This window comes from Rana temporaria, chromosome 8 (genome assembly GCF_905171775.1).
Source record: "Rana temporaria chromosome 8, aRanTem1.1, whole genome shotgun sequence".
Classification (NCBI taxonomy): domain Eukaryota; kingdom Metazoa; phylum Chordata; class Amphibia; order Anura; family Ranidae; genus Rana; species Rana temporaria.
Window position 1 is genome coordinate 183,198,634 of NC_053496.1, and position 22,025 is coordinate 183,220,658.

At 45.1% G+C, this 22,025-nt stretch overlaps 1 protein-coding gene across 1 annotated transcript; it reads right to left on the reverse strand.

The window, feature by feature from the left end:
• Positions 1-552: 552 nt before the first annotated feature.
• LOC120910594 (oocyte zinc finger protein XlCOF6-like) lies at positions 553-18,929 on the reverse strand. The gene is made up of 5 exons (XM_040322352.1): positions 18,919-18,929; positions 17,150-18,282; positions 4,420-5,430; positions 3,634-3,769; positions 553-664 (listed from the first exon to the last, which is right to left on the reverse strand). The coding sequence occupies exons 1-5, from the start codon at positions 18,927-18,929 to the stop codon at positions 553-555; spliced, it is 2,403 nt and encodes an 800-aa protein (XP_040178286.1).
• Between the last annotated feature and the right edge of the window lie 3,096 nt (positions 18,930-22,025).

The following is a 22,025-nucleotide window of genomic DNA, read 5'->3' on the forward strand; positions in this document are numbered from 1 at the left end:
TGAGTGCCTGTCAGTGCCGCTGCCCATCAGTTCCGCCTGTCAGTGTAGTATATATAATACAGTCGAGAGTATAAAGTGCAGTATATATAATACAGTGGAGTGTATATAGTGCAATGCAGAGTATATAATACAGTGTATTAAAGTGGTTAAGGGGAACCCTATGACAGAATTAAGAAAAAAAAGGTGTGGGGGTCCCCCCCCCAAAAAAAACCCGATACCAGGTCCTTTGGGTCTGGTATAGATTTTAAGGGGAACTCCACCCCAAAATGTAAAAAAAAACAGCATTCATATTAGGCCCTTATCGGAGCATGCAGCCTGGCAGGCCAGGAAAGTGAGAGGACGATTGAGCGCCCCCCCTCCTGAACCATACCAGGCCACTTGCCCTCATTATGGAGAGAGACAGCTATCTTCCCTTCTGTATGTTTTAGCCCAGTCATGTATGACCTTGATTTGGTCCGTAAGTCCCCATTCAAATATATACTTATTATTAATGTGTCAAGTTCCTGTCTGAGTTTATAAATCGTGTTAAGTTTTGAAGTGGGCAGAGGTTTCTTAAGGGTCACTTCTGCTCCGATTGTCTTTTACAATCCCAATTAGTTCTAAGTATCCGTCAGAAAAGAAGGTAGCCGGCGTCTCCAGTAATTCAAATGAAAAGTCTTTATTGCTACATACAGGAACGTTGTGAGAACAGTACAAAATTAAAGCGTTTCGGCACAAAAGGCATTGATCACAACATAGTTCTGGGTATCCTTTTATGGCATGCTATGTATTCTTTTTTGAAAATAAGTTTTAATGCAGTTTTCAGTTCAAACTACAAAACAGGGCCTCCTGGGCATACCCCGGCTCAGCACACAACAAAAACATGACTAAAAGAAAACAATAAAAACTAATAGCCAGATTCAGAGAGACGGGTGCATCTTTAGTTCAGCGTAGTGGATAACATTTGCACTACGCCGACGTAACATAGTGAGGCAAGGCCAGTATTCACAAAGCACTTGCTCCCTAAGTTACGTCGGCGTAGCGAAAATGGCCCAGCGTAACCCCGCCTAATTCAAATTAGGCAGGTAGTGGGCGTGCTACATGTAAAGTAACCATGACCCCATGTAAATGAGGGCCGTTGATATGGCGCATGCTCAGAATCACGTCGCAAATACTCAATGCTTTCGACGTGAACGTAACCTACGCCCAGCCCCATTCACGTACGCTTACGCAAAACGACGGCTGTTCGGTCGTCCATACCTTGCATGGGCTGCGCCATCTTTTTGGTGGTTTATCTTTACGCCGTCGTATGTTCTTCCGTAAACGGTGTAGCTTACTGCGACGGGCGTACGTACGTGAATTGGCGTATCTTGCTCATTTACATATTCGACGCGTAAATCCATGTACACGCCCCTAGCGGCCAGCGTAAATATGCACATAAGATACGATGGCGTAGGAGACTTACGTTGGTCGTATCTTAGCAACAGTGAGGCGTATCTCATTTTAAGAATGCGCGCAAAGATACGACGGCGCTCATTCGGACTTACGACGGCGTAAAGATACGCCGTCGTAAGTCTCTCTGAATCTGGCTAAAAGACAACAACAAAAAAAGGTAAGCTCTGATCTGCCATACCCACTGGATTACAGGATTTACACCATACAACCTCCAGCGAAAGGCTCAGTGATGAAAAACACAGCACCTAGGAGCCCAGATAATACACCTCTGGTGGGGCCTATAGACATGGCTCTACTAACCAAATGAGGGATCAATTGTCTAGTGTGATACTCGCTAGTCGTCTGGAGATTCCACCCAGATATTCCACATTTTATGCAACTTTTTATCGCAGCCTTTCTCAACCTTTTCAACACAGAGGAACCCTTGAAATAACTTTCTGGTCTCAGGGAACCTCTGCTAAAAATGACTATATCTACAACTCATGATACCTTAAGCCGCGTACACAAGACAATTTTTAATGTCCTAGAAGAAACAACGTTTATTTGAATTAAAGGCGGAGGGAGGGGGTAAGATCAATGCTGCAATGTGTAATCTGTAGGACTGTCATGGTTGACCTATGAATCCTGAACAAAACGGCCTCTAGCTTCAGCTTTTCGTGTGTCCACTAGATGAAGCTGCCAATCATAGGAGATCACTGTGGTCTTTTAAATATGACCAGAATTTGTCACAGTGACAGATTCTCCTTTATGAGACATCGGGAGTCTGTTAGACATCCCCCCCCCCATCTATCTCCTTTCCTCCACAGAAGCTGATGAAGCGATGCGTAAAACCGGCGCTATATAAATCATGTACAGTGGAACCTCGGTTAGTAACACGGATAACGAGCATTTTTCGCAATACGAGCACTGTATTTTTAAAAATCGTAACTCGGTTTGCGAGTGTTGTCTCACAAAACGAGCACGATTCAGGCCAAAGCGGTGTGCAGTAGCGCATTTAGTCTGAGGGGGGGGGTGGCAGAGCCGAATGGCACCGATCTGCACCATTCGGAAATGCACGAAAAGGCCCGAGCACAGCTCAGCTGACCTTAGCGAATCTTGGGAACGGAGTATTTTCTGAGGTTTGCCGAGGTGTCCTCTGGCCTTTCCAAAGTTCTCCGATGCCCCCCACCTCTGGCCGCATGCGGTATTGCATGCCATTTTTTTTGTTTCCATTGACTTCAATAAGGGAAACTCGCGAGTATTTTGGAATACGAGCATTCTCCTGGAACGGATTATGCTCGTAATCCGAGGTTCCACTGTATAATAATAATAATAGTAAAAACGAAGAGCAGATTGTGCTCTATTTGCAGCTTCTCCAGCCAGTGGTGAGGAATGATGGTTCTAACCCTGGAAGTGACATAATACACATTACTTCTGGGTTCGTTCTATCTAGGGGTGATCAGAGAACAGAAGTTCACTGGCTTCCCTCTCCTCTACCTGGTGGCACCCACCATGCCCGTGATGGGCCTGCAGATGGGATAGCAGAGCCCAACAAACATGACGAGGGCGGTCAAAGTAAAGCTGTGAGCGAGGCCAGAAATCTGCTTCATGATTGGACACAATATGGATCCTTCCACATTTCATTCCTGGTTATGGAAATATATGATATTACCAGTCTGGTAGCAGAGTGTTGGCAATCACGAGGATTAGATATTTTGCAGGCATGACCAATGGTGGAAATTGCCAAAACACCAAATTACGATGTTCAGGGAAACCTTCCCTAACCTACCTACAATGGCGGAATCATTTGTCACAGAGACCAGCAGTACCCTTCTGGCGAAGAATAAGTGTGCTTTCAGACATCGCCACAGGGAGAGCTTTGCACAATGATGCCAAGTGGCTTCGATGGACCACCCCGTCGTGTTTCTTAGGCTCTGCTATCCCACCTACAGGCCCATCACCGGCATGGTGGGTGCCGCCGGGTAGGGGAGAGGGAAGCCAGTGAACCTCTGTTCTCTATTCACCCCTAGATAGAACGAAAGAATGTTTCTTAGGCTCCGATATTCCAACTTCCGGCCCAGCACCAGCTTGGTGGGTGACACCAGCAGGTAGAGGGGAAGGAGACCAGTGAATCTCTGTTCTCTGATCACCCCTGGATAGAACGAACCCAGAAGCAATGTGCATTATGTCACTTCCAGGGTTAGCACCATCATTCCTCACCACTGTGGCTGGAGAAGCTGCAAATAGAACACAATTTGCTCTTCATCAGCTTCAATGGAGGACAGGAGATACATGGGGGGTCTAAAAGACTCCTGATGTCTCATAAAAGAGAACCTTTCAATGGCCATAATATTTCCTGAAATACCTCAATTGGAAAAATAGAAATATAACATTATTACGGCCACTAGATGGCGATCATGCTCATAGGAAACCACTGTATTAGTCATATTGTGGATTATTAATTATGGCTAGACGAATGCTCGTCACATTTGTCCAGATCGTTTTGAAAAAGAAGACCTTTTTTTCCCCCGGTGAAATCTTCCACCAAAAAACATACTCAGCCAACGAGAGGTAATGACTCCATTTTTATTTTAAAAGGCCTAGGAGGATTGCCTTTTAAGTGGCGGGGTTAACGCGTTTTGCCCCCGGAAGACGACTTGAGAAAACAGACCTCTTGCAAGAGTTTACACCACAAAATGTACTCAGCCAATGAGAGGTAATGACTCCATTTTTATCCTGTGATCAATGGAAAACACTTCATCCATGTCTTTGGTGATCTCTGATCTCCTTATCAACTGTTTCTTACATGATGAAGATCAGCCATGGAGTATATCTGAGGTGTATATCAGGGTGTGCTTCTTCCCCACATGTCCAGCAACATTCATATACAAGACATTTCCCGCACTCACTAATACACCCCAAGGGTTGTGTGGGACCCCTGATGTACAGGAAGACAGGACTTCAGTGAGGAACAATTCCCTCACTCAGGACAGGGAAGTGGCTTCTCCCCCGTGTGAGATTTCTGATGTCTATTAAGAACGGACTTTTGAGAAAAACATTTCCCACACTCAGGACAGGAATACGGTTTCTCACCCGTGTGAGACCTCTGATGTGTATAAAGATAGGACTTTCTACAAAAACATTTCCCGCACTCAGGACAAGAATATGGCTTCTCACCTGTGTGCGACATCTGATGTGTGACAAGATGCGACTTAACTGAAAAACATTTCCCGCACTCAGAACATGCATACGGCTTCTCGCCTGTGTGAGACCTCTGATGTCTGACAAGTTCTGATTTCCTCACAAAACATTTCCCACACTCAGGACAGGAATAGGGATTCTCACCCGTGTGAGATCTCTGATGATAGGAAAGACTGGCCCTACTTGAAAAACATTTTTCGCACTCACGACAGGAATACGGCTTCTCACCTGTGTGCAATCTCTGATGACTATAAAGACTGGACTTTTCTGAAAAACATTTTCCGCACTCAGAACAGGTAAGTGGCTTTTCCCCCATTTCCGTTCTCTGATGTCTGTAAAGATGCGACTTGGCTGAAAAACATTTTCCGCACTCAGGACAGCAATACGGTTTCTCACCCGTGTGAGACCTCTGATGTAAAGAAAGATGTGACTTAAATGAAAAACATTTCCCGCACTCAGAACAGGGAAACGCATACTCCCCTGTGTGCAAACTCTGATGACTATAAAGATGGGACTTATCTGAAAAACATTTCCCGCACTCAGTACAGGAATGTGGTTTCTCCCCCGTGTGAGATCTCTGATGTCTGGAAAGATGGGACTTTTCTAAAAAACATTTCCCGCACTCAGGACAGAAATATGGCTTCTCTCCACTGTGATACTTCAGATGTCTATTGTGAGAGAACTTGTCTGAAAAACATTTTCCGCAGTCAGGACAGGAATAGGGTTTCTCTCCCGTGTGAGATCTCTGATGTATGACAAGACGTGCTTTTTTTGCAAAACATTTCCCGCACTCAGAACAGGAATGTGGCTTCTCGCCTGTATGAATTTTTTTATGCTTATTAAGGCCAGACTTTAAACAGAAACACTTCCCGCACTCAGTACAGGAAAACCTCTTATCTGTTGGAAGGATGGCACCGTCCCGCACAGTCTGAGGTTCCTCAGGATAAGAGGAATACGATGGTCCGGCACCGTCCCGCACAGTCTGAGGTTCCTCAGGATAAGAGGAATACGATGGTCCAGCACCATCCCGCACAGTCTGAGGTTCCTCAGGATAAGAGGAATGCGATGGTCCGGCACCGTCCCGCACAGTCTGAGGTTCCTCAGGATAAGAGGAATACGATGGTCCGGCACTGTCCCGCACAGTCTGAGGTTCCTCAGGATAAGAGGAATACGATGGTCCATCTACACTGTGTGGTGCCGGATGGACATTTGAGGTAGTCGGGTTTTCTCCTGGACTATACTGTGTGATGTCCTCATCTTCTACTTTACAGTCTGGAGACAAAGTGAGACAATCCTCTGAGGTTTTCCTCATCTCCCGTCCATCTACTAAAATAGAAATACAAAGATTATTACTAGACATGAGCTGATTGGTTCCCCTAAACCAGGACTCCGCCCACATCAAGCAGCTTTGTCTCTGAGGATCTTACAATTCCCCCCTCAAGGTAACTAGTAAATGGCTCCTCTGATCTCCTACCAGATCATTTCTTTATTCATGGACCTTAGTCAGAGAGTGAGGAAACAACGAGAACTGTCTTTTATAGGAGTGACAGTGACAAGGGTCTGAGACTGCACAGACATATCCCTCCACCCGGGAACAGCAAGGAAAGAAAACACAGCAAGTGACCCCAGGAGAATTGCAAAGATAGAGATCCTGCTATACCCTGGCATGGGGCAGAAGACCCAAGACACAAGCCACTGGTACCTATGGTGAGAGTCAACATTTGACTCTCACTGAACCCCAGAATCTCCATAAATTCAGTCTAGATATATATATTGTGTCTGCAGCACAGAGAAGGAAGATTATCCGAGAGAAATACAGGAATACAGGACGGGGAACACAGCTCAGGAAAGTGACCAGGGGATTACAGGCTGATATCACCCAGTCCCCGCCCTACTCTGGACCAATCAGTGAGCAGTATGGGTGGAGGAATGGATTTAGTGTTAATGACCCACCTGTGCTGATCTCTGTAGGAGTGTCCTCCTCTATAAATGTCCCCGTTATTCCATCCACCTCCATAGACTGCTGATCATCCCTCACATGCGTCTCTTCTTCTTCTGATTTCACCTCAAATTCTATATCAATTGGATCTCCACTCTAAACCAAGAAAATGAGAGAGAATATCATCTGTAAGATAAAAGCTTTAATATTGTGACATCACATAAAAAATCCACACAGTCACTGTAACGATCGGACATTCCGATTTTTTTCAGGCGGATTGTTTGTTCAAACTTGTCTTCCATACACACGGTCACACAAATGTTGTCGGAAATTCCGAACATCAAGAACGCGGTGACGTACAACACTATGACGAGCCCAGAAAAAATTAAGTTCAATGATTCCAAGAATGCGTCAAATTGATTCCGAGCATGCGTAGGATTTTTGTGCGTCGGAATTGGCTACAGGCGATCAAAATTTTCGACAAGAACTTTCGTTGTTGGAAAAATTGAGAACCAGCTCTCAAACATTTGTTGCTGGAAATTTCGACAGCAAATGTCCGATGGAGCCAACACACGGTCGGATTTTCTGACAACAAGCTCACATCGAATATTTGTGTACGCGGCATAAGTGTATGTTCTAGATTCTCCGTCCCACCAACCTTGCAATATTGAGGGATGGTGTGACCTTCCTGTGTGGAATCCCGGGAATACAGAGGACGGGGACATCTCTCTGGTGGGTTTCTGTAGCTGGATGACTCCACCATGGTGTCCTGGTACAGATCTTTGTGTCCTTTAGGAAACTCCTCCATCCCCCCATCCTCATCATCCTCCTCTTTTATCTCTTCTTTAACATCAACTTTAGGATCGCTCAGGTTTCCACTCTGAATATAGAATAAAAATGACATCAATGGTAACAATGCAGATAATGTACAGATCCTAATGATACTATCAGTGATTGTTCCTCATCTACCTGATGATGGTGGGGGATGGTGTGACCTTCCTGTGTGGAATCCCGGGAATACAGAGGACGGGTGGGTTCCTGGTATTAGGCGGCTCCATCATATCCTTGTGTCCTGAAAGCTCCTTCATTACACCATATTCCTCGTCCTCTTCCTTGTACTCTTCTTTAATAACACTATTATAATCCTCAAGGTTTCCGCTCTGAATATATAATAAAACATTTATTGTAACAAACATGATTGTGTATAAATAATAACTATTCATAATTGTCACTCATCTACCTGATGATGGTGGGGGATGGTGTGACCTTCCGGTGTGGAATCCCGGGAATACAGAGGACGGGGACATCTCTTCGGTGGGTTTCTGTTACTTGATTGCTCCATCGTGATGTCCTTCAGAAAGCTCCTTCATCACACCATACTCCTCATCCTCTTCTTTTTATTATCATCATCCCCGATGTTACCACTCTGAATATATAAACATGTTTGTGTTTAAATCCTATCAGTGATTATTACCCATCTACCTGATCATGGTGGGGGATGGTGTGAATGAATATCTGAGACTTGGATCAATATGGAAACAATTGATTTCAGGACATTCTTTCTACAAATGACATTTTCCTTCTTTCTTTCTTTCTTTCTATCTGAATCTTTGAAAATAAGGACATACATATTACAATCCCCCCCCCCAAAAAAAACATCCCACGCCACTTATAAAAGACATATAGTCCGTTAGTATAGCCGAGGGATGTCCAAACTACAGGCCCTCCAGCTGTTGCGGAACTCCACGTCCCATGAGACATTGTAAAACTCTGACATTCACAGACATGACTAGGCATGGTGGAACTTGCAATTCCTGAACTACTGGAGGGCCGTAGTTTGGAGATCCCTTGTATAGACTTATGAGGTGACAAGACAATGTTCCGGCCCCGTAACTGGGGGAACGTTCTGACCCTGAAGGGGTTAATCTGCCTGTGTGGTTTAACAATTGCCTATTGTAGGCCATGTATGGTCATTGTCTTGTTTATTAATTGTCAGTGGGGCAAATTCAGATAGAGATACGACAGCGTATCTTCTGATATGCCGTCGTATCTCTGAGATCCGACGGTCGGATCTATGCGACTGATTCATAGAATCAGTTACGCATAGATCTCCCTAAGATCCGCCCGGTGTAAGTGACTTACACCGTCGGATCTTAGGCTGCAATCTCCCGCTGGCCGCTAGGTGGCGTTTCGTGTTTTACTCGCGCCCAATATGCAAATGAGGAGATCCGCCGATTCAGAAACGAACGACCGCCCGTCGCTTTTTTTTTACGTCGTTTGCGTTCGGCTTTTTCCGGCGGATAGTTACCCCTGCTATATGCGGCGTATCCTATGTTAAGTATGGCCGTCGTTCCCGCGCCGAGTTTTGAACTTTTACGTTGTTTGCGTAAGTCGTTCGCAGATACGGATGGACGTAATTTACGCTCACGCCGAAACCAATGACGTCCTAGCGACGTCATTGGGAGCAATGCGGATGGCGCAGTTAAATCAGCGCGGGGACACGCCCGATTTAAATACTACACTCCCCCTAGCCGCGGAATTTGAATTCCGCCGGGGGATTTACGATACGCCGCCGCAAGTTTTGAGGTAAGTGCTTTCTGAATATAGCACTAGCCTCTCAAACTTGCGCCGGCGGATCGTAAATCAGATAGATTACGCGGATCTTTAGATCCGCGTAATCTATCTGAATCTAGCCCAGTGTTGTTTGTTTAGAGCAAGGATATGCAATTAGCGGACCTCCAACTGTTGCAAAACTACAAGACCCATCATGCCTCTGCCTCTGGGTGCCATGCTTGTGGCTGTCAGAGTCTAGCTATGCCTCATGGGACTTGTAGTTCTGCAACAGCTAGAGGTCCGCTAATTGCATATCCCTGGTTTAGAGGAACATATCACTAGAATTTATCTCCAAAATGAAGGGAATGTTTCGGCCCCATAGGTGAGGAAATGTTCTGACCATGAAGGGTATAATCTAGGTCTCCACACTATATATGTGTGTATCATCATCTACTGGAGATAAAAAAAACGTCACAGTGACTATGGAGGAAGGGGACGGACATGACGGGGTTATTGGGTGTAAATAGATAAGATCTTATTACCTCCTCTGCTGCCACTGTTCCAACAACGTCTTCTCTCCACTTCCTCCTGACTCACCTCTCACCCGAAAATTCTTATTTATACCTGACATCGCTTCCTGTCTGTACCTGACATCACTTCCTGTCTTCCATAGAGACTTCTTGTCTGGGTAGAAGTGAGATCACCATCTTGTGGAGCTCAGAGGAACTGCAGCCCAGAGAAAAACGGCCTTGTGCTGTGTGTATGTTCATGTACACAGAAACTGGTCGTCTAATCCTTTTTGGGGACCAGGAACCCTGGGGACGCCCAGGCACTGTGGGACTTCTTAATCATCCCAGCTTCAGATTTTCCTCCACCTTCCCTTTCATATCGGCCAGCACCTCCAGAGAGATGTTATAGGTGGACTGTTTAATGGGAGGATGTGCCCCTGCGTCCACCTGGTGGACAGTGAGGTGCATCCTCACAGATTTTCCCGTAAACCTGCTACCATGCACTGCCAGCACTCTCTTCAGCCCAGGTACCTGCATGGGGGTAAGAGTTTATCAGGAGTTCGGAGTCTACCTCCCTGGTGTCAGGTAGCAGGTCTAAAACTGTATCAGCCTCGGGCCTGCTGCAGACCGGGTGATGGTGTACAGGCTTTCCCATGCTGAAGGTCGGGGTGGCGCCGTGTCCTAGCAACACAGCACGGCCACGCTGCGTGCCCTGCGAGAGCGGCCGTTCTGGATACCGTCATATGTTTATTGAGCCTCAGCAGCTGTCTTTGTTTGCCACAGGACTGATTGCTGGGACTTCTTGTTCCACTTTTGAGGCAGCACTGCAGACAGACCAAACACTAGAGCAGCTCAGGAGGCCTAAATCTTTTCCGGTGCACTTCCAGGGTTGACTGATACTTTTTTATGATCGCAGCCTTTATGGCCTCATAATCATTGTCCTGCTCCACTGGCAATTCGATATAAGCATCCAGGGCCTTGCCTCGCAGCCTTGGCACCGGGCCCATTGTGCTTGGGGCAGATGGTACTGATGGCAAGTTTTTTCAAAGGACAGTAAATACACGTCAATGTAACTGTCCTTTTTTATCATGACTGAAAATTTGGTATTTTAGTATATAGTGTAGTATGTATAATACAGTGCAGAGTATAAAGTGCAGTCAGTGTAGTATATATAATACAGTGGAGAGTATATAGTGTAGTATGTATAATACAGTGCAGAGTATATAGTGCAGTCAGTGTAGTGGGCCAGATTCACAGTCCGGCGGCGCAACGTAACTTAACCCGTTTTCGTTACACCGCCGCAATTTTTCCAAGTTAGTGTCCGATCCACAAAGCACTTACCTGGAAATTTGCGGCGGTGTATCGTAAACAGGTCCGGCGCAAGGCGGGCCCAATCGAATGGGGCTTTGCGTGAAATTACGACACGCCGACGTTTTGTGAATCGCGACGGGTAAAAAAGACTTGCGCCGGGAAAAATAATTTTTTTTAAAAAAATTCGAAAGCGACGCGGGAAAGACGGGCATACTTTAACATGGTGGAGTAACTTTACACTTTGTTAAAGCAGCCCTATCTTTGCGACGGAAATCTAACACTAGCGACGCCGTAACGACGGGAAAAATCTTCGTGGATCGCCGTAACTCCTAATTTGCATACCCGATGCTGGTTTACGACGCAAACTCCCCCCAGCGGCGGCCGCGGTACTGCATCCTAAGATCCGACAGTGTAAAACAATTACACCTGTCGGATCTTAGGGATATCTATGCGTAACTGATTCTATGAATCAGGCGCATAGATAGAAACAGAGATACGACGGCGTATCAGGAGATACGCCGTCGTATCTCTTTTGTGAATCTGGCCCAGAATATATAATACAATGGAGAGTATATAGTGCAGAGTATATAATACAGTGTATTGAAGTGGTTGAGGCAAACCCTATGACATAATTAAGGAAATAAAAAGGTGTGGGGTTCCCCCCAAAATCCACACCAGGCCCTTTGGGTCTGGTATAGATTTTAAGTGGAACACAACCCGAAAATGTAAAAAAAAAAAACAGCGTGGGGGATCCTCACCCCAAAATTCATACCAGGCCCTTTGGGTCTGGCATACATTTTAAGGGGAACTCCACGCCAAAATAAAATGGCGTGCCCCCCCCCCCCAAAATCCATACCAGACCCTTATCTGAGCATGCAGTCTGGCAGGCCAGGAAAGGGAGGGGACGATCCAGCGTCCCTCTTTCTGAACCATACCAGGCTGTTTGCCCTCAACATGGACAGGGTGCTTTGGTTTATGAATCGTGTTAAGTTTTGAAGTGGGCAGAGGTTTCTTAAGGGTCACTTCTGCTCAGATTGTCTTTTCCAATACCATTTAGTTCAGAGTATCCTTCAGAAAAGAAGGTGGTCGGCATCTCCAGTAATTCAAATGAAAAGTCTTTATTGCTACATACAGGAACAGTGTAAGAACAGTCCAAACTAACGCGTTTCGGCACAAAAGGCCTTGTATACTTTTATGGCATGCTATGTATTCTTTTTTTTATTCTTTTTTATCATTTTTATTGCAATTTTCAGTTCAAAGTACAAAACAGAGCCTCTTGGGCATACCCCAGCTCAGCACACAACAAAAACATAACCAAAAGAAAATAAATAAAAACTAAGACAACAACACAAATTGATGAGCTCTGATCTGCCGTACCCACTGGATTACAGGATTTACACCATACAAACTCCAGCGAAAGGCTCAGTAATAAAACACAGCACCTAGGAGCCCAGATAATCAACCCCTGGAGGGGCCTATAGACATGGCTCTACTAACCAAATGAGGGATCAATTGTCTAGTGTGATATTTGCTAGTCGTCTGGAGATTATTCCACCCAGATATTCCACATTTCATGCAACTTTTCAACACAGAGGAACCCTTGAAATAACTTTCTGGTTTTAGTTTTACGATAGGCCTGGATAGCAGACACAGACATCCTGCCAGGACTCAATTAGCTGTTTTATAGCTCTGCACGGGCCTACGCCTGGTTTCTGATGTCTCCAAGTTGAGATAACGGCTCTTTTGAAGTGTTCTAAAGTTAAGCCTATGGATTCCTTGAATTAAAGGAGGAGGGAGGGTTTAAGATCAATGCTGCAATGTATAACTGCTTTGCAGGACTGTCATGGCTGACCTATGAATCCTGAACAAAATGGCTACAGCTTTTTGTGTGCCCACTAGATGGAGCTGCCGATCATAGGAGATGACTGTGGTCCTTTAAATATGGCCAGAATTTGTCACGGTAACAGATTCTCCTCTATGAGACATCAGGAGTCTGTTAGACCACCCCCATGTATCTCCTGTCCTCCACTGAAACTGATGAAGCGCTGTGTAAACTGTTGGCGCTATATAAATTGTGTATAATAAAGAGCAGATTGTGCTCTATTTGCAGCTTCTCTGGCCAAAGTGGAGGAATGATGGTTCTAACCCTGGAAGTGACATAATACACATTACTTCTGGGTTCGTTCTATCTAGGGGTGATCAGAGAACAGAGGTTTACTGGCTTTCCTCTCCTCTACCTCGTGGCACCCACCAGGCCCGTGATGGGCCTGCAGATGGGATAGCAGAGCCCAACAAACATGACAAGGGCGGTCCAAGTAAAGCTGTGAGCGAGGCTAGAAATCTGCTTCATGATTGGACACAATATGGATCCTTCCACATCTCATTCCTGGTTATGGAAATATAGGATATTACCAGTCCGGTAGCAGAGTGTCGGCAATCACGAGGATTAGATATTTTGCAGGCATGACCAATGGTGGAAATTGCCAAAACACCAAATTACGATGTTCAGGGAAACCTTCCCCAACCTACCTACAATGGTGGAGTCATTTGTCACAGAGACCAGCAGTACCCTTCTGGAACATTCTGGTGAAGAATAAGTGCGCTTTCAGACATCGCCACAGGGAGAGCTTTGCACAATGATGCCGAGTGGCTTCGATGGGCCACCCCGTCATGTTTCTTAGGCTCTGCTATCCCACCTGCAGGCCCATCACCGGCATGGTGGGGGCCGCCGGGTAGGGGAGAGGGAAGCCAGTGAACCTCTGTTCTCTAATCACCCCTAGATAGAACTAAAGAATGTTTCTTAGGCTCCGATATCCCAACTTCAGGCCCAGCACCAGCTTGGTGGGTGACACCAGGTAGAGGGGAAGGAGAGCAGTGAATCTCTGTTCTCTGATCACCTCTAGATAGAACGAACCCAGAAGCAATGTGCATTATGTCACTTCCAGGGTTAGCACCATCATTCCTCACCACTGTGGCTGGAGAAGCTGCAAATAGAACACAATTTGCTCTTCATCAGCTTCAGTGGAGGACAGGAGATACATGGGGGGTCTAAAAGACTCCTGATGTCTAATAAAAGAGAATCTGTCACCGTGACAATTTCTGGGCAAATTTAAAAGACCACCGTGATTTCCCATGATCAGCAGCTCCATCTAGTGGCCATAATATTTCCTGAAATACCTCAATTGGACAACTAGCAATAGAACATTATTACGGCCACTAGATGGCGATGACGATTATAGGAAACCACTGTATTAGTCATATCATGGATTATTAATTACGGCTGGACAAATGCGTGTCACATTTGTCCATATAATTTTTTAAAAGAAAACATGTAAGTGTTTGAACTCTTCCACCACAAAATGTACTCAGCCAATGAGAGGTAATGACTCAATTTTTATTTTAAAAGGCCTAGAGGACCACCTTTTAAGTGGTGTGTTTAACGTGTTTCGTCCCGGAAGACGTCTTGAGAAAACAGACCTCTTGCAGGAGTTCATACCACATAATGTACTCAGCCAATGAGAGGTAATGACTCCATTTGTATCCTGCTATCAATGGCCAAGACTTCATCCATGTCTTTGGTGATCTCTGATCTCCTTATCGACTGTTTCTTACATGATGAAGATCAGCCCTGGAGTATATCTGAGGTGTACAGTGCCTTGCCAAAGTATTCACCCCCTTGGCATTTTTTTGTTTTTGTTGCCTCGCAAACTGGAATTAACATGGATTGTTTGAGGATTTAATTTACAGAACACGCCCACAACTTTGAAGATTTTTTTTTATTGTGAAGCAAACAAGAAATAACTGAAAAAGTAAATATGCATAACTATAACAAGAACCCCCTTTAAGTCAATACTTTGTAGAGCCACCTTTTGCAGCTATCACAGCTCCAAGTCGCTTTGGATAAGTCTCTATGAGCTTGCCACATCTTACCACTGGGATTTTTGCCCATTCCGCCTCCTTGCAAAAATGCTCCAGCTCCTTCAAGTTGGATGGTTTGCGCTTGTGAACAGCAATCTTTAAGTCTGACCACAGATTTTCTATTGGATTGAGGTCTGGGCTTTGACTAGGCTATTCCAACACATTTACATGTTTCCCCTTAAACCACTCAAGTGTTGCTTTAGCAGTGTGTTTGGGGCCATTGTCCTGCTGAAAGGTGAACCTTCGTCCTTGCCTCAAATCACACACAGAGTGGTACAGGTTTTGCTCAAGAATATCCCTGTATTTAACACCATCCATCTTTCCCTCAACTCTGACCAGTTTCCCAGTCCCGACTGCTAAAAAAAACATCCCCACAGCATGATGCTGCCACCACCATGTTTCACAGTGGGGATGGTGTTCTTTGGGTGATGTGATGTGTTGGGTTTGCGCCAGACATTGCGTTTTCTTTGATGGCCAAAAAGTTCAACTTTAGTTTCATCAAACCAGAGCACCTTCCTTCATACATTTTCGTAAACTCAAAACGTGCCAGTTTGTTTTATGCTGAAAATAATGTCTTTCTTCTGGCCACTCCCCCATAAAGCCCAACTATATGGAGCGTACGGCTTATTGTCGTCCTATGTACAGATACTCCAGTCTCTGCTGTGGAACTCTGCAGCTCCTCCAGGGTTACCTTAGGTCTCTGTGCTCCTCTCTGATTAATGCCCTCCTTGCCGGGTCCGTGAGTTTTAGTGTGTGGCCGTCTCTTGGCAGGTTTGCTGTTGTGCCGTGTTCTTTCCATTTGGTTATGATAGATTTGATGGGGCTCCGAGGGATCATCAAAGATTTGGATATTTTTTTTTTTATAACCTGACCCTGACTTGTATTTCTCAACATCATTGTCCCTTACTTGTTTGGAGAGTTCCTTGGTCTTCATGGCAGTGTTTGGTTAGTGGTGCCTCTTGCTTAGGTGTTGCAGCCTCTGGGGTCTTTCAGAAAGGTGTGTCTCTGTAATGACAGGTCATGTGACACTTAGATTGCACACAGGTGGACGTCATTTCACTAATTATGTGACTTTCTGAAGGTAATTGGTTGCACCAGAGCTTTTTATGGGCTTCATAACAAAGGGGGTGAATACTTAAGCACATGCCAATTATGGCCTGGATTCACATACCTTGGCGCATAGTTATGCCGGCGTAGCGTATCGAATATACGCTACGCCGACAAAGCGCAGAGCGGCGAGCACAGTATTCACAAAGCACTTGCTCCCAAATCTACGCTGGGTTCCCTCGGCGTAAGTGGCAGTGGGCGTGAGCCATGCTAATGAGGCGTGACCCCATGTAAATGATGGACTAAGCGTCATAAAGATACGATTAACTTACGGCGCATGTACCGTCCCGTGGACGCTATCCCAGTGCACATGCTCAGAATCACGTCGAAACAACTGCCTAAGATACGTCGAATCACTGCCTACGACTTGAATCGCCTACGCCCAGCTCTATTCACGTACTACGTAAACAACGTAAAATACGACGGCTGTTCCCTGGTCCATACCTTCGCATGAGTTGCGCCTCCTAGATGGGGAATAACTTTACGCCGGACGTACGACTTACGTAAACCGCGTATATTAATGCGCCGGGCGCAAGTGAATCGGCGTATCTCACTCATTTGCATATTCGAATCGTAAATCAATGGGACGACGGCGTAGGAAACTTACGTTGGTCGGATGAAGCCAATTTTCGGGCGTATCTTGCTTTTAGAGTCAGGCGCATAGAAACGACGGCGCATATGTGCACTTACGCTGTGTATCTCGAGATACGTCGGCGTAAGTGCTACGTGAATCCGGGCCTATCAGTTTTTTTATTTCTGGAAAAAACGTTTTATGTATATAGTTTTCTAATTTTACTTCACCAACTTAGACTCTTGTGTTCTAATCCATCACATATAATTCAGATTAAAAAAAAAAAACATTGAACTAAAGGCTGTAATGTAACAACATAGGCAAAAAGCCAATGGTGAGGGGGGTGAATAATTTTGCAAGGCACTGTATATCAGGGTGTGCTTCTTCCCCACATGTCCAGCAACATTTATATATATATAAGACATTTCCCACACTCAAGGCACTAATACACCTCGAGGGTTGTGTGGGACCCCTGATGTACAGGAAGACTGGACTTCACTGAGGAACATTTCCCTCACTCAGGACAGGAACGTGGCTTCTCCCCCATGTGAGATTTCTGATGTCTATAAAGATAGGACTTTCTGGAAAAACCTTTCCCGCACTCAGGACAAGAATACGGCTTCTCACCCGTGTGAGATCTTTGATGTATGACTATATCAGATTTTTGGACAAAACATTTCCCGCACTCAGGACAGGAATACGGCTTCTCCCCCGTGTGCAACCTCTGATGTCTGTCAAGATGCGACTTAACTGAAAAACATTTCCTGCACTCAGAGCAAGAATACGGCTTCTCACCCGTGTGAGATCTCTGATGTCTGACAAGTTCTGACTTCTGTGCAAAACATGTCCCACACTCAGGACAGGAATACGGCTTCTCACCCGTGTGTGACCTCTTATGATAGGAAAGACTGGACCTACTTGAAAAACATTTTCCGCACTCACGACAGGAATACGGCTTCTCACCTGTGTGCAATCTCTGATGATTATAAAGACTGGACTTATCTGAAAACCATTTTCCGCACTCAGAACAGGTAAGTGGCTTTTCCTTCATGTGCGATCTCTGATGTCTGTAAAGATGTGACTTGGTTGAAAAACATTTTCCGCACTCAGGACAAGAATACGGTTTCTCACCCGTGTGAGACCTCTGATGTAAAGAAAGATGTGACTTAACTGAAAAACATTTTCCGCACTCAGAACAGGGAAACGGATACTCCCCTGTGTGCGATCTCTGATGAATATACAGACTGGACTTATCCGAAAAACATTTCCCGCACTCAGCACAGGAATGTGGCTTCTCCCCCGTGTGATATCTCTGATGTCTGTAAAGATTGGACTTGTCTAAAAAACATTTCCCACACTCAGGACAGAAATATGGCTTCTCTCCCCTGTGATATTTCAGATGTCTATTATAAGAGGACTTATCTGAAAAACATTTTCTGCAGTCAGGACAGGAATAGGGTTTCTCTCCCATGTGAGACCTCTGATGTATGACAAGACGTGCTTTTTTTGCAAAACATTTCCCGCACTCAGAACAGGAATACGGCTTTTCCCCCGTGTGAGACCTCTGATGTGTGACAAGATCTGATTTTTGGACAAAACATTTCCCGCACTCAGAACAGGAATGTGGCTTCTCACCTGTATGAGATTTTTTATGAACATTAAGACCAGATTTAAAACGGAAACGTTTCCCGCACTCAGTACAGGAAAACCTCTTATCTGTTGGAAGGACGGCACTGTCTCGCACAGTCTGAGGTTCCTCAGGATAAGAGGAATACGATGGTCCGGCACCGTCCCGCACAGTCTGAGGTTCCTCAGGATAAGAGGAATACGATGGTCCATCTACACTGTGTGGTGCCGGATGGACATTTGAGGTAGTCGGGTTTTCTCCTGGACTATACTGTGTGATGTCCTCATCTTCTACTTTACAGTCTGGAGACAAAGTGAGACAATCCTCTGAGGTTTTCCTCATCTCCCGTCCATCTACTAAAATAGAAATACAAAGATTATTACTAGACATGAGCTGATTGGTTCCCCTAAACCAGGACTCCGCCCACATCAGGCAGCTTTGTCTCTGAGGATCTTACAATTCCTCCCTCAAGGTAACTAGTAAATGGGTTCCTGCCCTACTCTGGACCAATCAGTGAGCAGTATGGGTGGAGGAATGGATTTAGTGTTAATGACCCACCTGTGCTGATCTCTGTAGGAGTGTCCTCCTCTATAAATGTCCCCGTTATTCCATCCTCCTCCATAGACTGCTGATCATTTCTCACATACTTCTCTTCTTCTTCTGTTTTAACCTCAACTTTTATATCTATCAAATCTTCACCCTAAACCAAGAAAATTTGAGAAAATATCATCAGCAAAATAAGAGCTTTAATATTGTGAGATCACATAACATAACACACATAATGCCGCGTACACACGGTCAGACTTTGTTAGAGAAAAAAAGTCAGACGGGATATTTTTCTCGGAAAGTCCGGCCGTGTGTAGCCTCCATCTGACTTTTTTTGTCCGTCAGACTTCCGACGGGTTCACGGCGGACTTTTGCACGGTCAAAAGTCTGACCGTGTGTACGCGGCATAAGTGTATGTTCTAGATTCTCCGTCCCACTAACCTTGTAACAGTGAGGGATGGTGTGACCTTCCTGTGTGGAATCCCGGGAATACAGAGGACGGGGACATCTCTCTGGTGGGTTTCTGTTACTAGGCAGCTCCATCATATCCTTGTGTCCTTCTGAAATCTCCCCCATAACCCCATACTCCTCATCCTCCTCTTTATACTCTTCTTTGACAAAAATATTATCATCTCCGAGATTTCCACTCTGCAATATATTATAAAACATTTATTGTAACACACATGCTTGTGTATAATGTATAACTACCAGTGATTGTTCCTCATCTACCTGATGATGGTGGGGGATGGTGTGACCTTCCTGTGTGGAATCCCGGGAATACAGAGGACGGGGACATCTCTCTGGTGGGTTCCTGTAGCCGGGTGACTCCTCCATGGTGTCCTGGTACAGATCTTTGTGTTCTTCCTCCATCACCCCATCCTCATCATCCTCCTCTTTTATCACTTCTTTAACCTCAACTTTAGGACATCTCTCTGGTGGGTTTCTGTTACTTGATTGCTCCATCATGATGTCATTCAGAAAGCTCCTTCATCACTCCATACTCCTCATCCTCTTCTTTTTACTCCTATTTAACGACAATATTATGATCCAGATGTTTCCACTCTGAATATATAAACATGTTTGTGTATAAATCCTATCAGCGATTGTTACCCATCTACCTGATCATGGTGGGGGATGGTGTGAATGAATATCTGAGACTTGGATCAATATGGAAAAAAAAAATTTCAGGACATTCTTTCTACAAATTACATTTTCCCTCTTTCTTATTATTTGAATCTTCTAAAATAAAAAGACATACCTATTCCAATCCCCCCATCCCCCACTACTAATAAAAGTCATATAGGTGGATTCAGAAAGAGTTAGGCCGGCTTATCAGTAGATACGCCGACCTAACTCGGAATCTACACCGTCCTAAGTTTAAGTGTATTCTCAAACTGAGATACACTTAAACCTATCTAAGATACGACGGCTTGCGCCGTCGTATCTTAGGGTGCAATATTTAGACTGGCCGCTAGGTGGCGCTTCCGTTGAGTTCGGCGTAGAATATGTAAATGCATAGATGCGCCTATTCACGAACGTACGTGCGCCCGTTGCAGTAAAGATATGCCGTTTATGTAAGGCATTTTCAGGCGTAAAGTTAATCCATCAAATAGCTGGACTAGTAATATTAAGTATGGCCGTTCCCGCGTCGAAATTTGAAAATTTTATGTTGTTTGCGTAAGTCGTCCGTGAATAGGGGTGGACGTAATTTACGTCCACATCGAAACCAATACGTCCTTGCGGCGTACTTTGCCGCAATGCACACTGGGATATGTACACGGATGGCGCATGCGCCGTTCGTAAAAAACATCAATCACGTCAGGTCACCCCCCATTAAAATAAAACACGCCCCCTCAGCCTAATTTGAATTAGGCGCGCTTACGCCGGCCACATTTACGCTACGCCGCCGTAAGTTAGGAGGCAAGTACTTTGTGAATACAGTACTTGCCTATCTAACTTAAGGCGGCGTAGCCTAAATACGATACGCCGCCTTAAAGATTCGGCGGTCTTTCTGAATCCACCTAATATAGTCCGTTAGTATAGACTTATCAGGTGAGTAGGTGATTGGTGGGAAAGGTGACACACCTCCAAAATGAAAACAATGTTCTGGCCCCGTAACTGGGAGAACGTTCTGATCCTGAAGGGATTACTGGGTGTAACTAGAAGATAATGGTCTGGATTCAGATACAATGGTGTATCTATCCGCCCGGCGTAACGTATCTCAGATACATTATGTCGCCGTAATTTAGGGCGCAAGTTTTGTATTCAGAAACAACTTGCGCCCTTAGTTACGGCGTCGTAATGTATCTGTGTCGGCGTAAGCCCGCCTAATTCAAATGTGGATGATGTGGGCGTGTTTTATGTATATTAACTGTGACCCCGCATATTTGACGTTTTTTACGAACGGCGCATGACAATATTGTGTGGTTGCAAGGGTGTCACAGTGCGCATGCTCGAAATTCCGCTAAATTACGTCCAGCCCTATTCGCGAACGACTTAGCAAACAACGTAAAATTTTTAAAACTCGACGAGGGAACGGCGGCCATACTTAACATAGGATACGCCTCATATAGCAGGGGTAACTATACTCCGAAAAAAGCCTAACGTAAACGACGTAAAAAAATGCGCCGGCCGGACGTACGTTTCTGAATCGGCGTATATCTAGCTCATTTGCATATTCCTCCCATAAATATACGGAAGCACCACCTAGTGGCCAGCGTAAATATGCAGCCTAAGATACAACGGTGTAAGCCACTTACGCTGGTCGGATCTTAGGGAAATCTATGCGTAACTGATTCTATGAATCAGGCGCATAGATACGACCCCACACACTTAGAGTATCTGGAGATACGCCGTCGTATCTTCTCTGTGAATCTACCCCAATATTCTTAGATTGTAAGCTCAAACGAGCCGGGCCCTCTGATTCCTCCTGTATTGTAACTGTACTGTCTGCCCTCATGTTGTAAAGTGCTGAACAAATTGTTGGCGCCACATAAATCCTGTATAATAATAATATCTTATTACCTCCTCTGCTGCCCGTTCCAACAATGTCTCCTCTCTACTTCCTCCCGACTCACCTCTCACCTGAAACTTCCTGTCTGTATGTGACATCACTTCCTGTCTTCCATAGAGACTTATCTGGGTAGGTGTGAGATCACCATCTTGTGGAGCTCAGATAAACTGCAGCTCCGAGAAATGTCTCGTAGCGCGAACACTGCCTTGTGCTGTGTGTATGTACTCTATAACAGAAAATTGTACAGCAGCATACGTATGATAGATAGGCTCTTCTAAGGAACATACGTATACTGCCATGGAGGCACCAGAAAATCC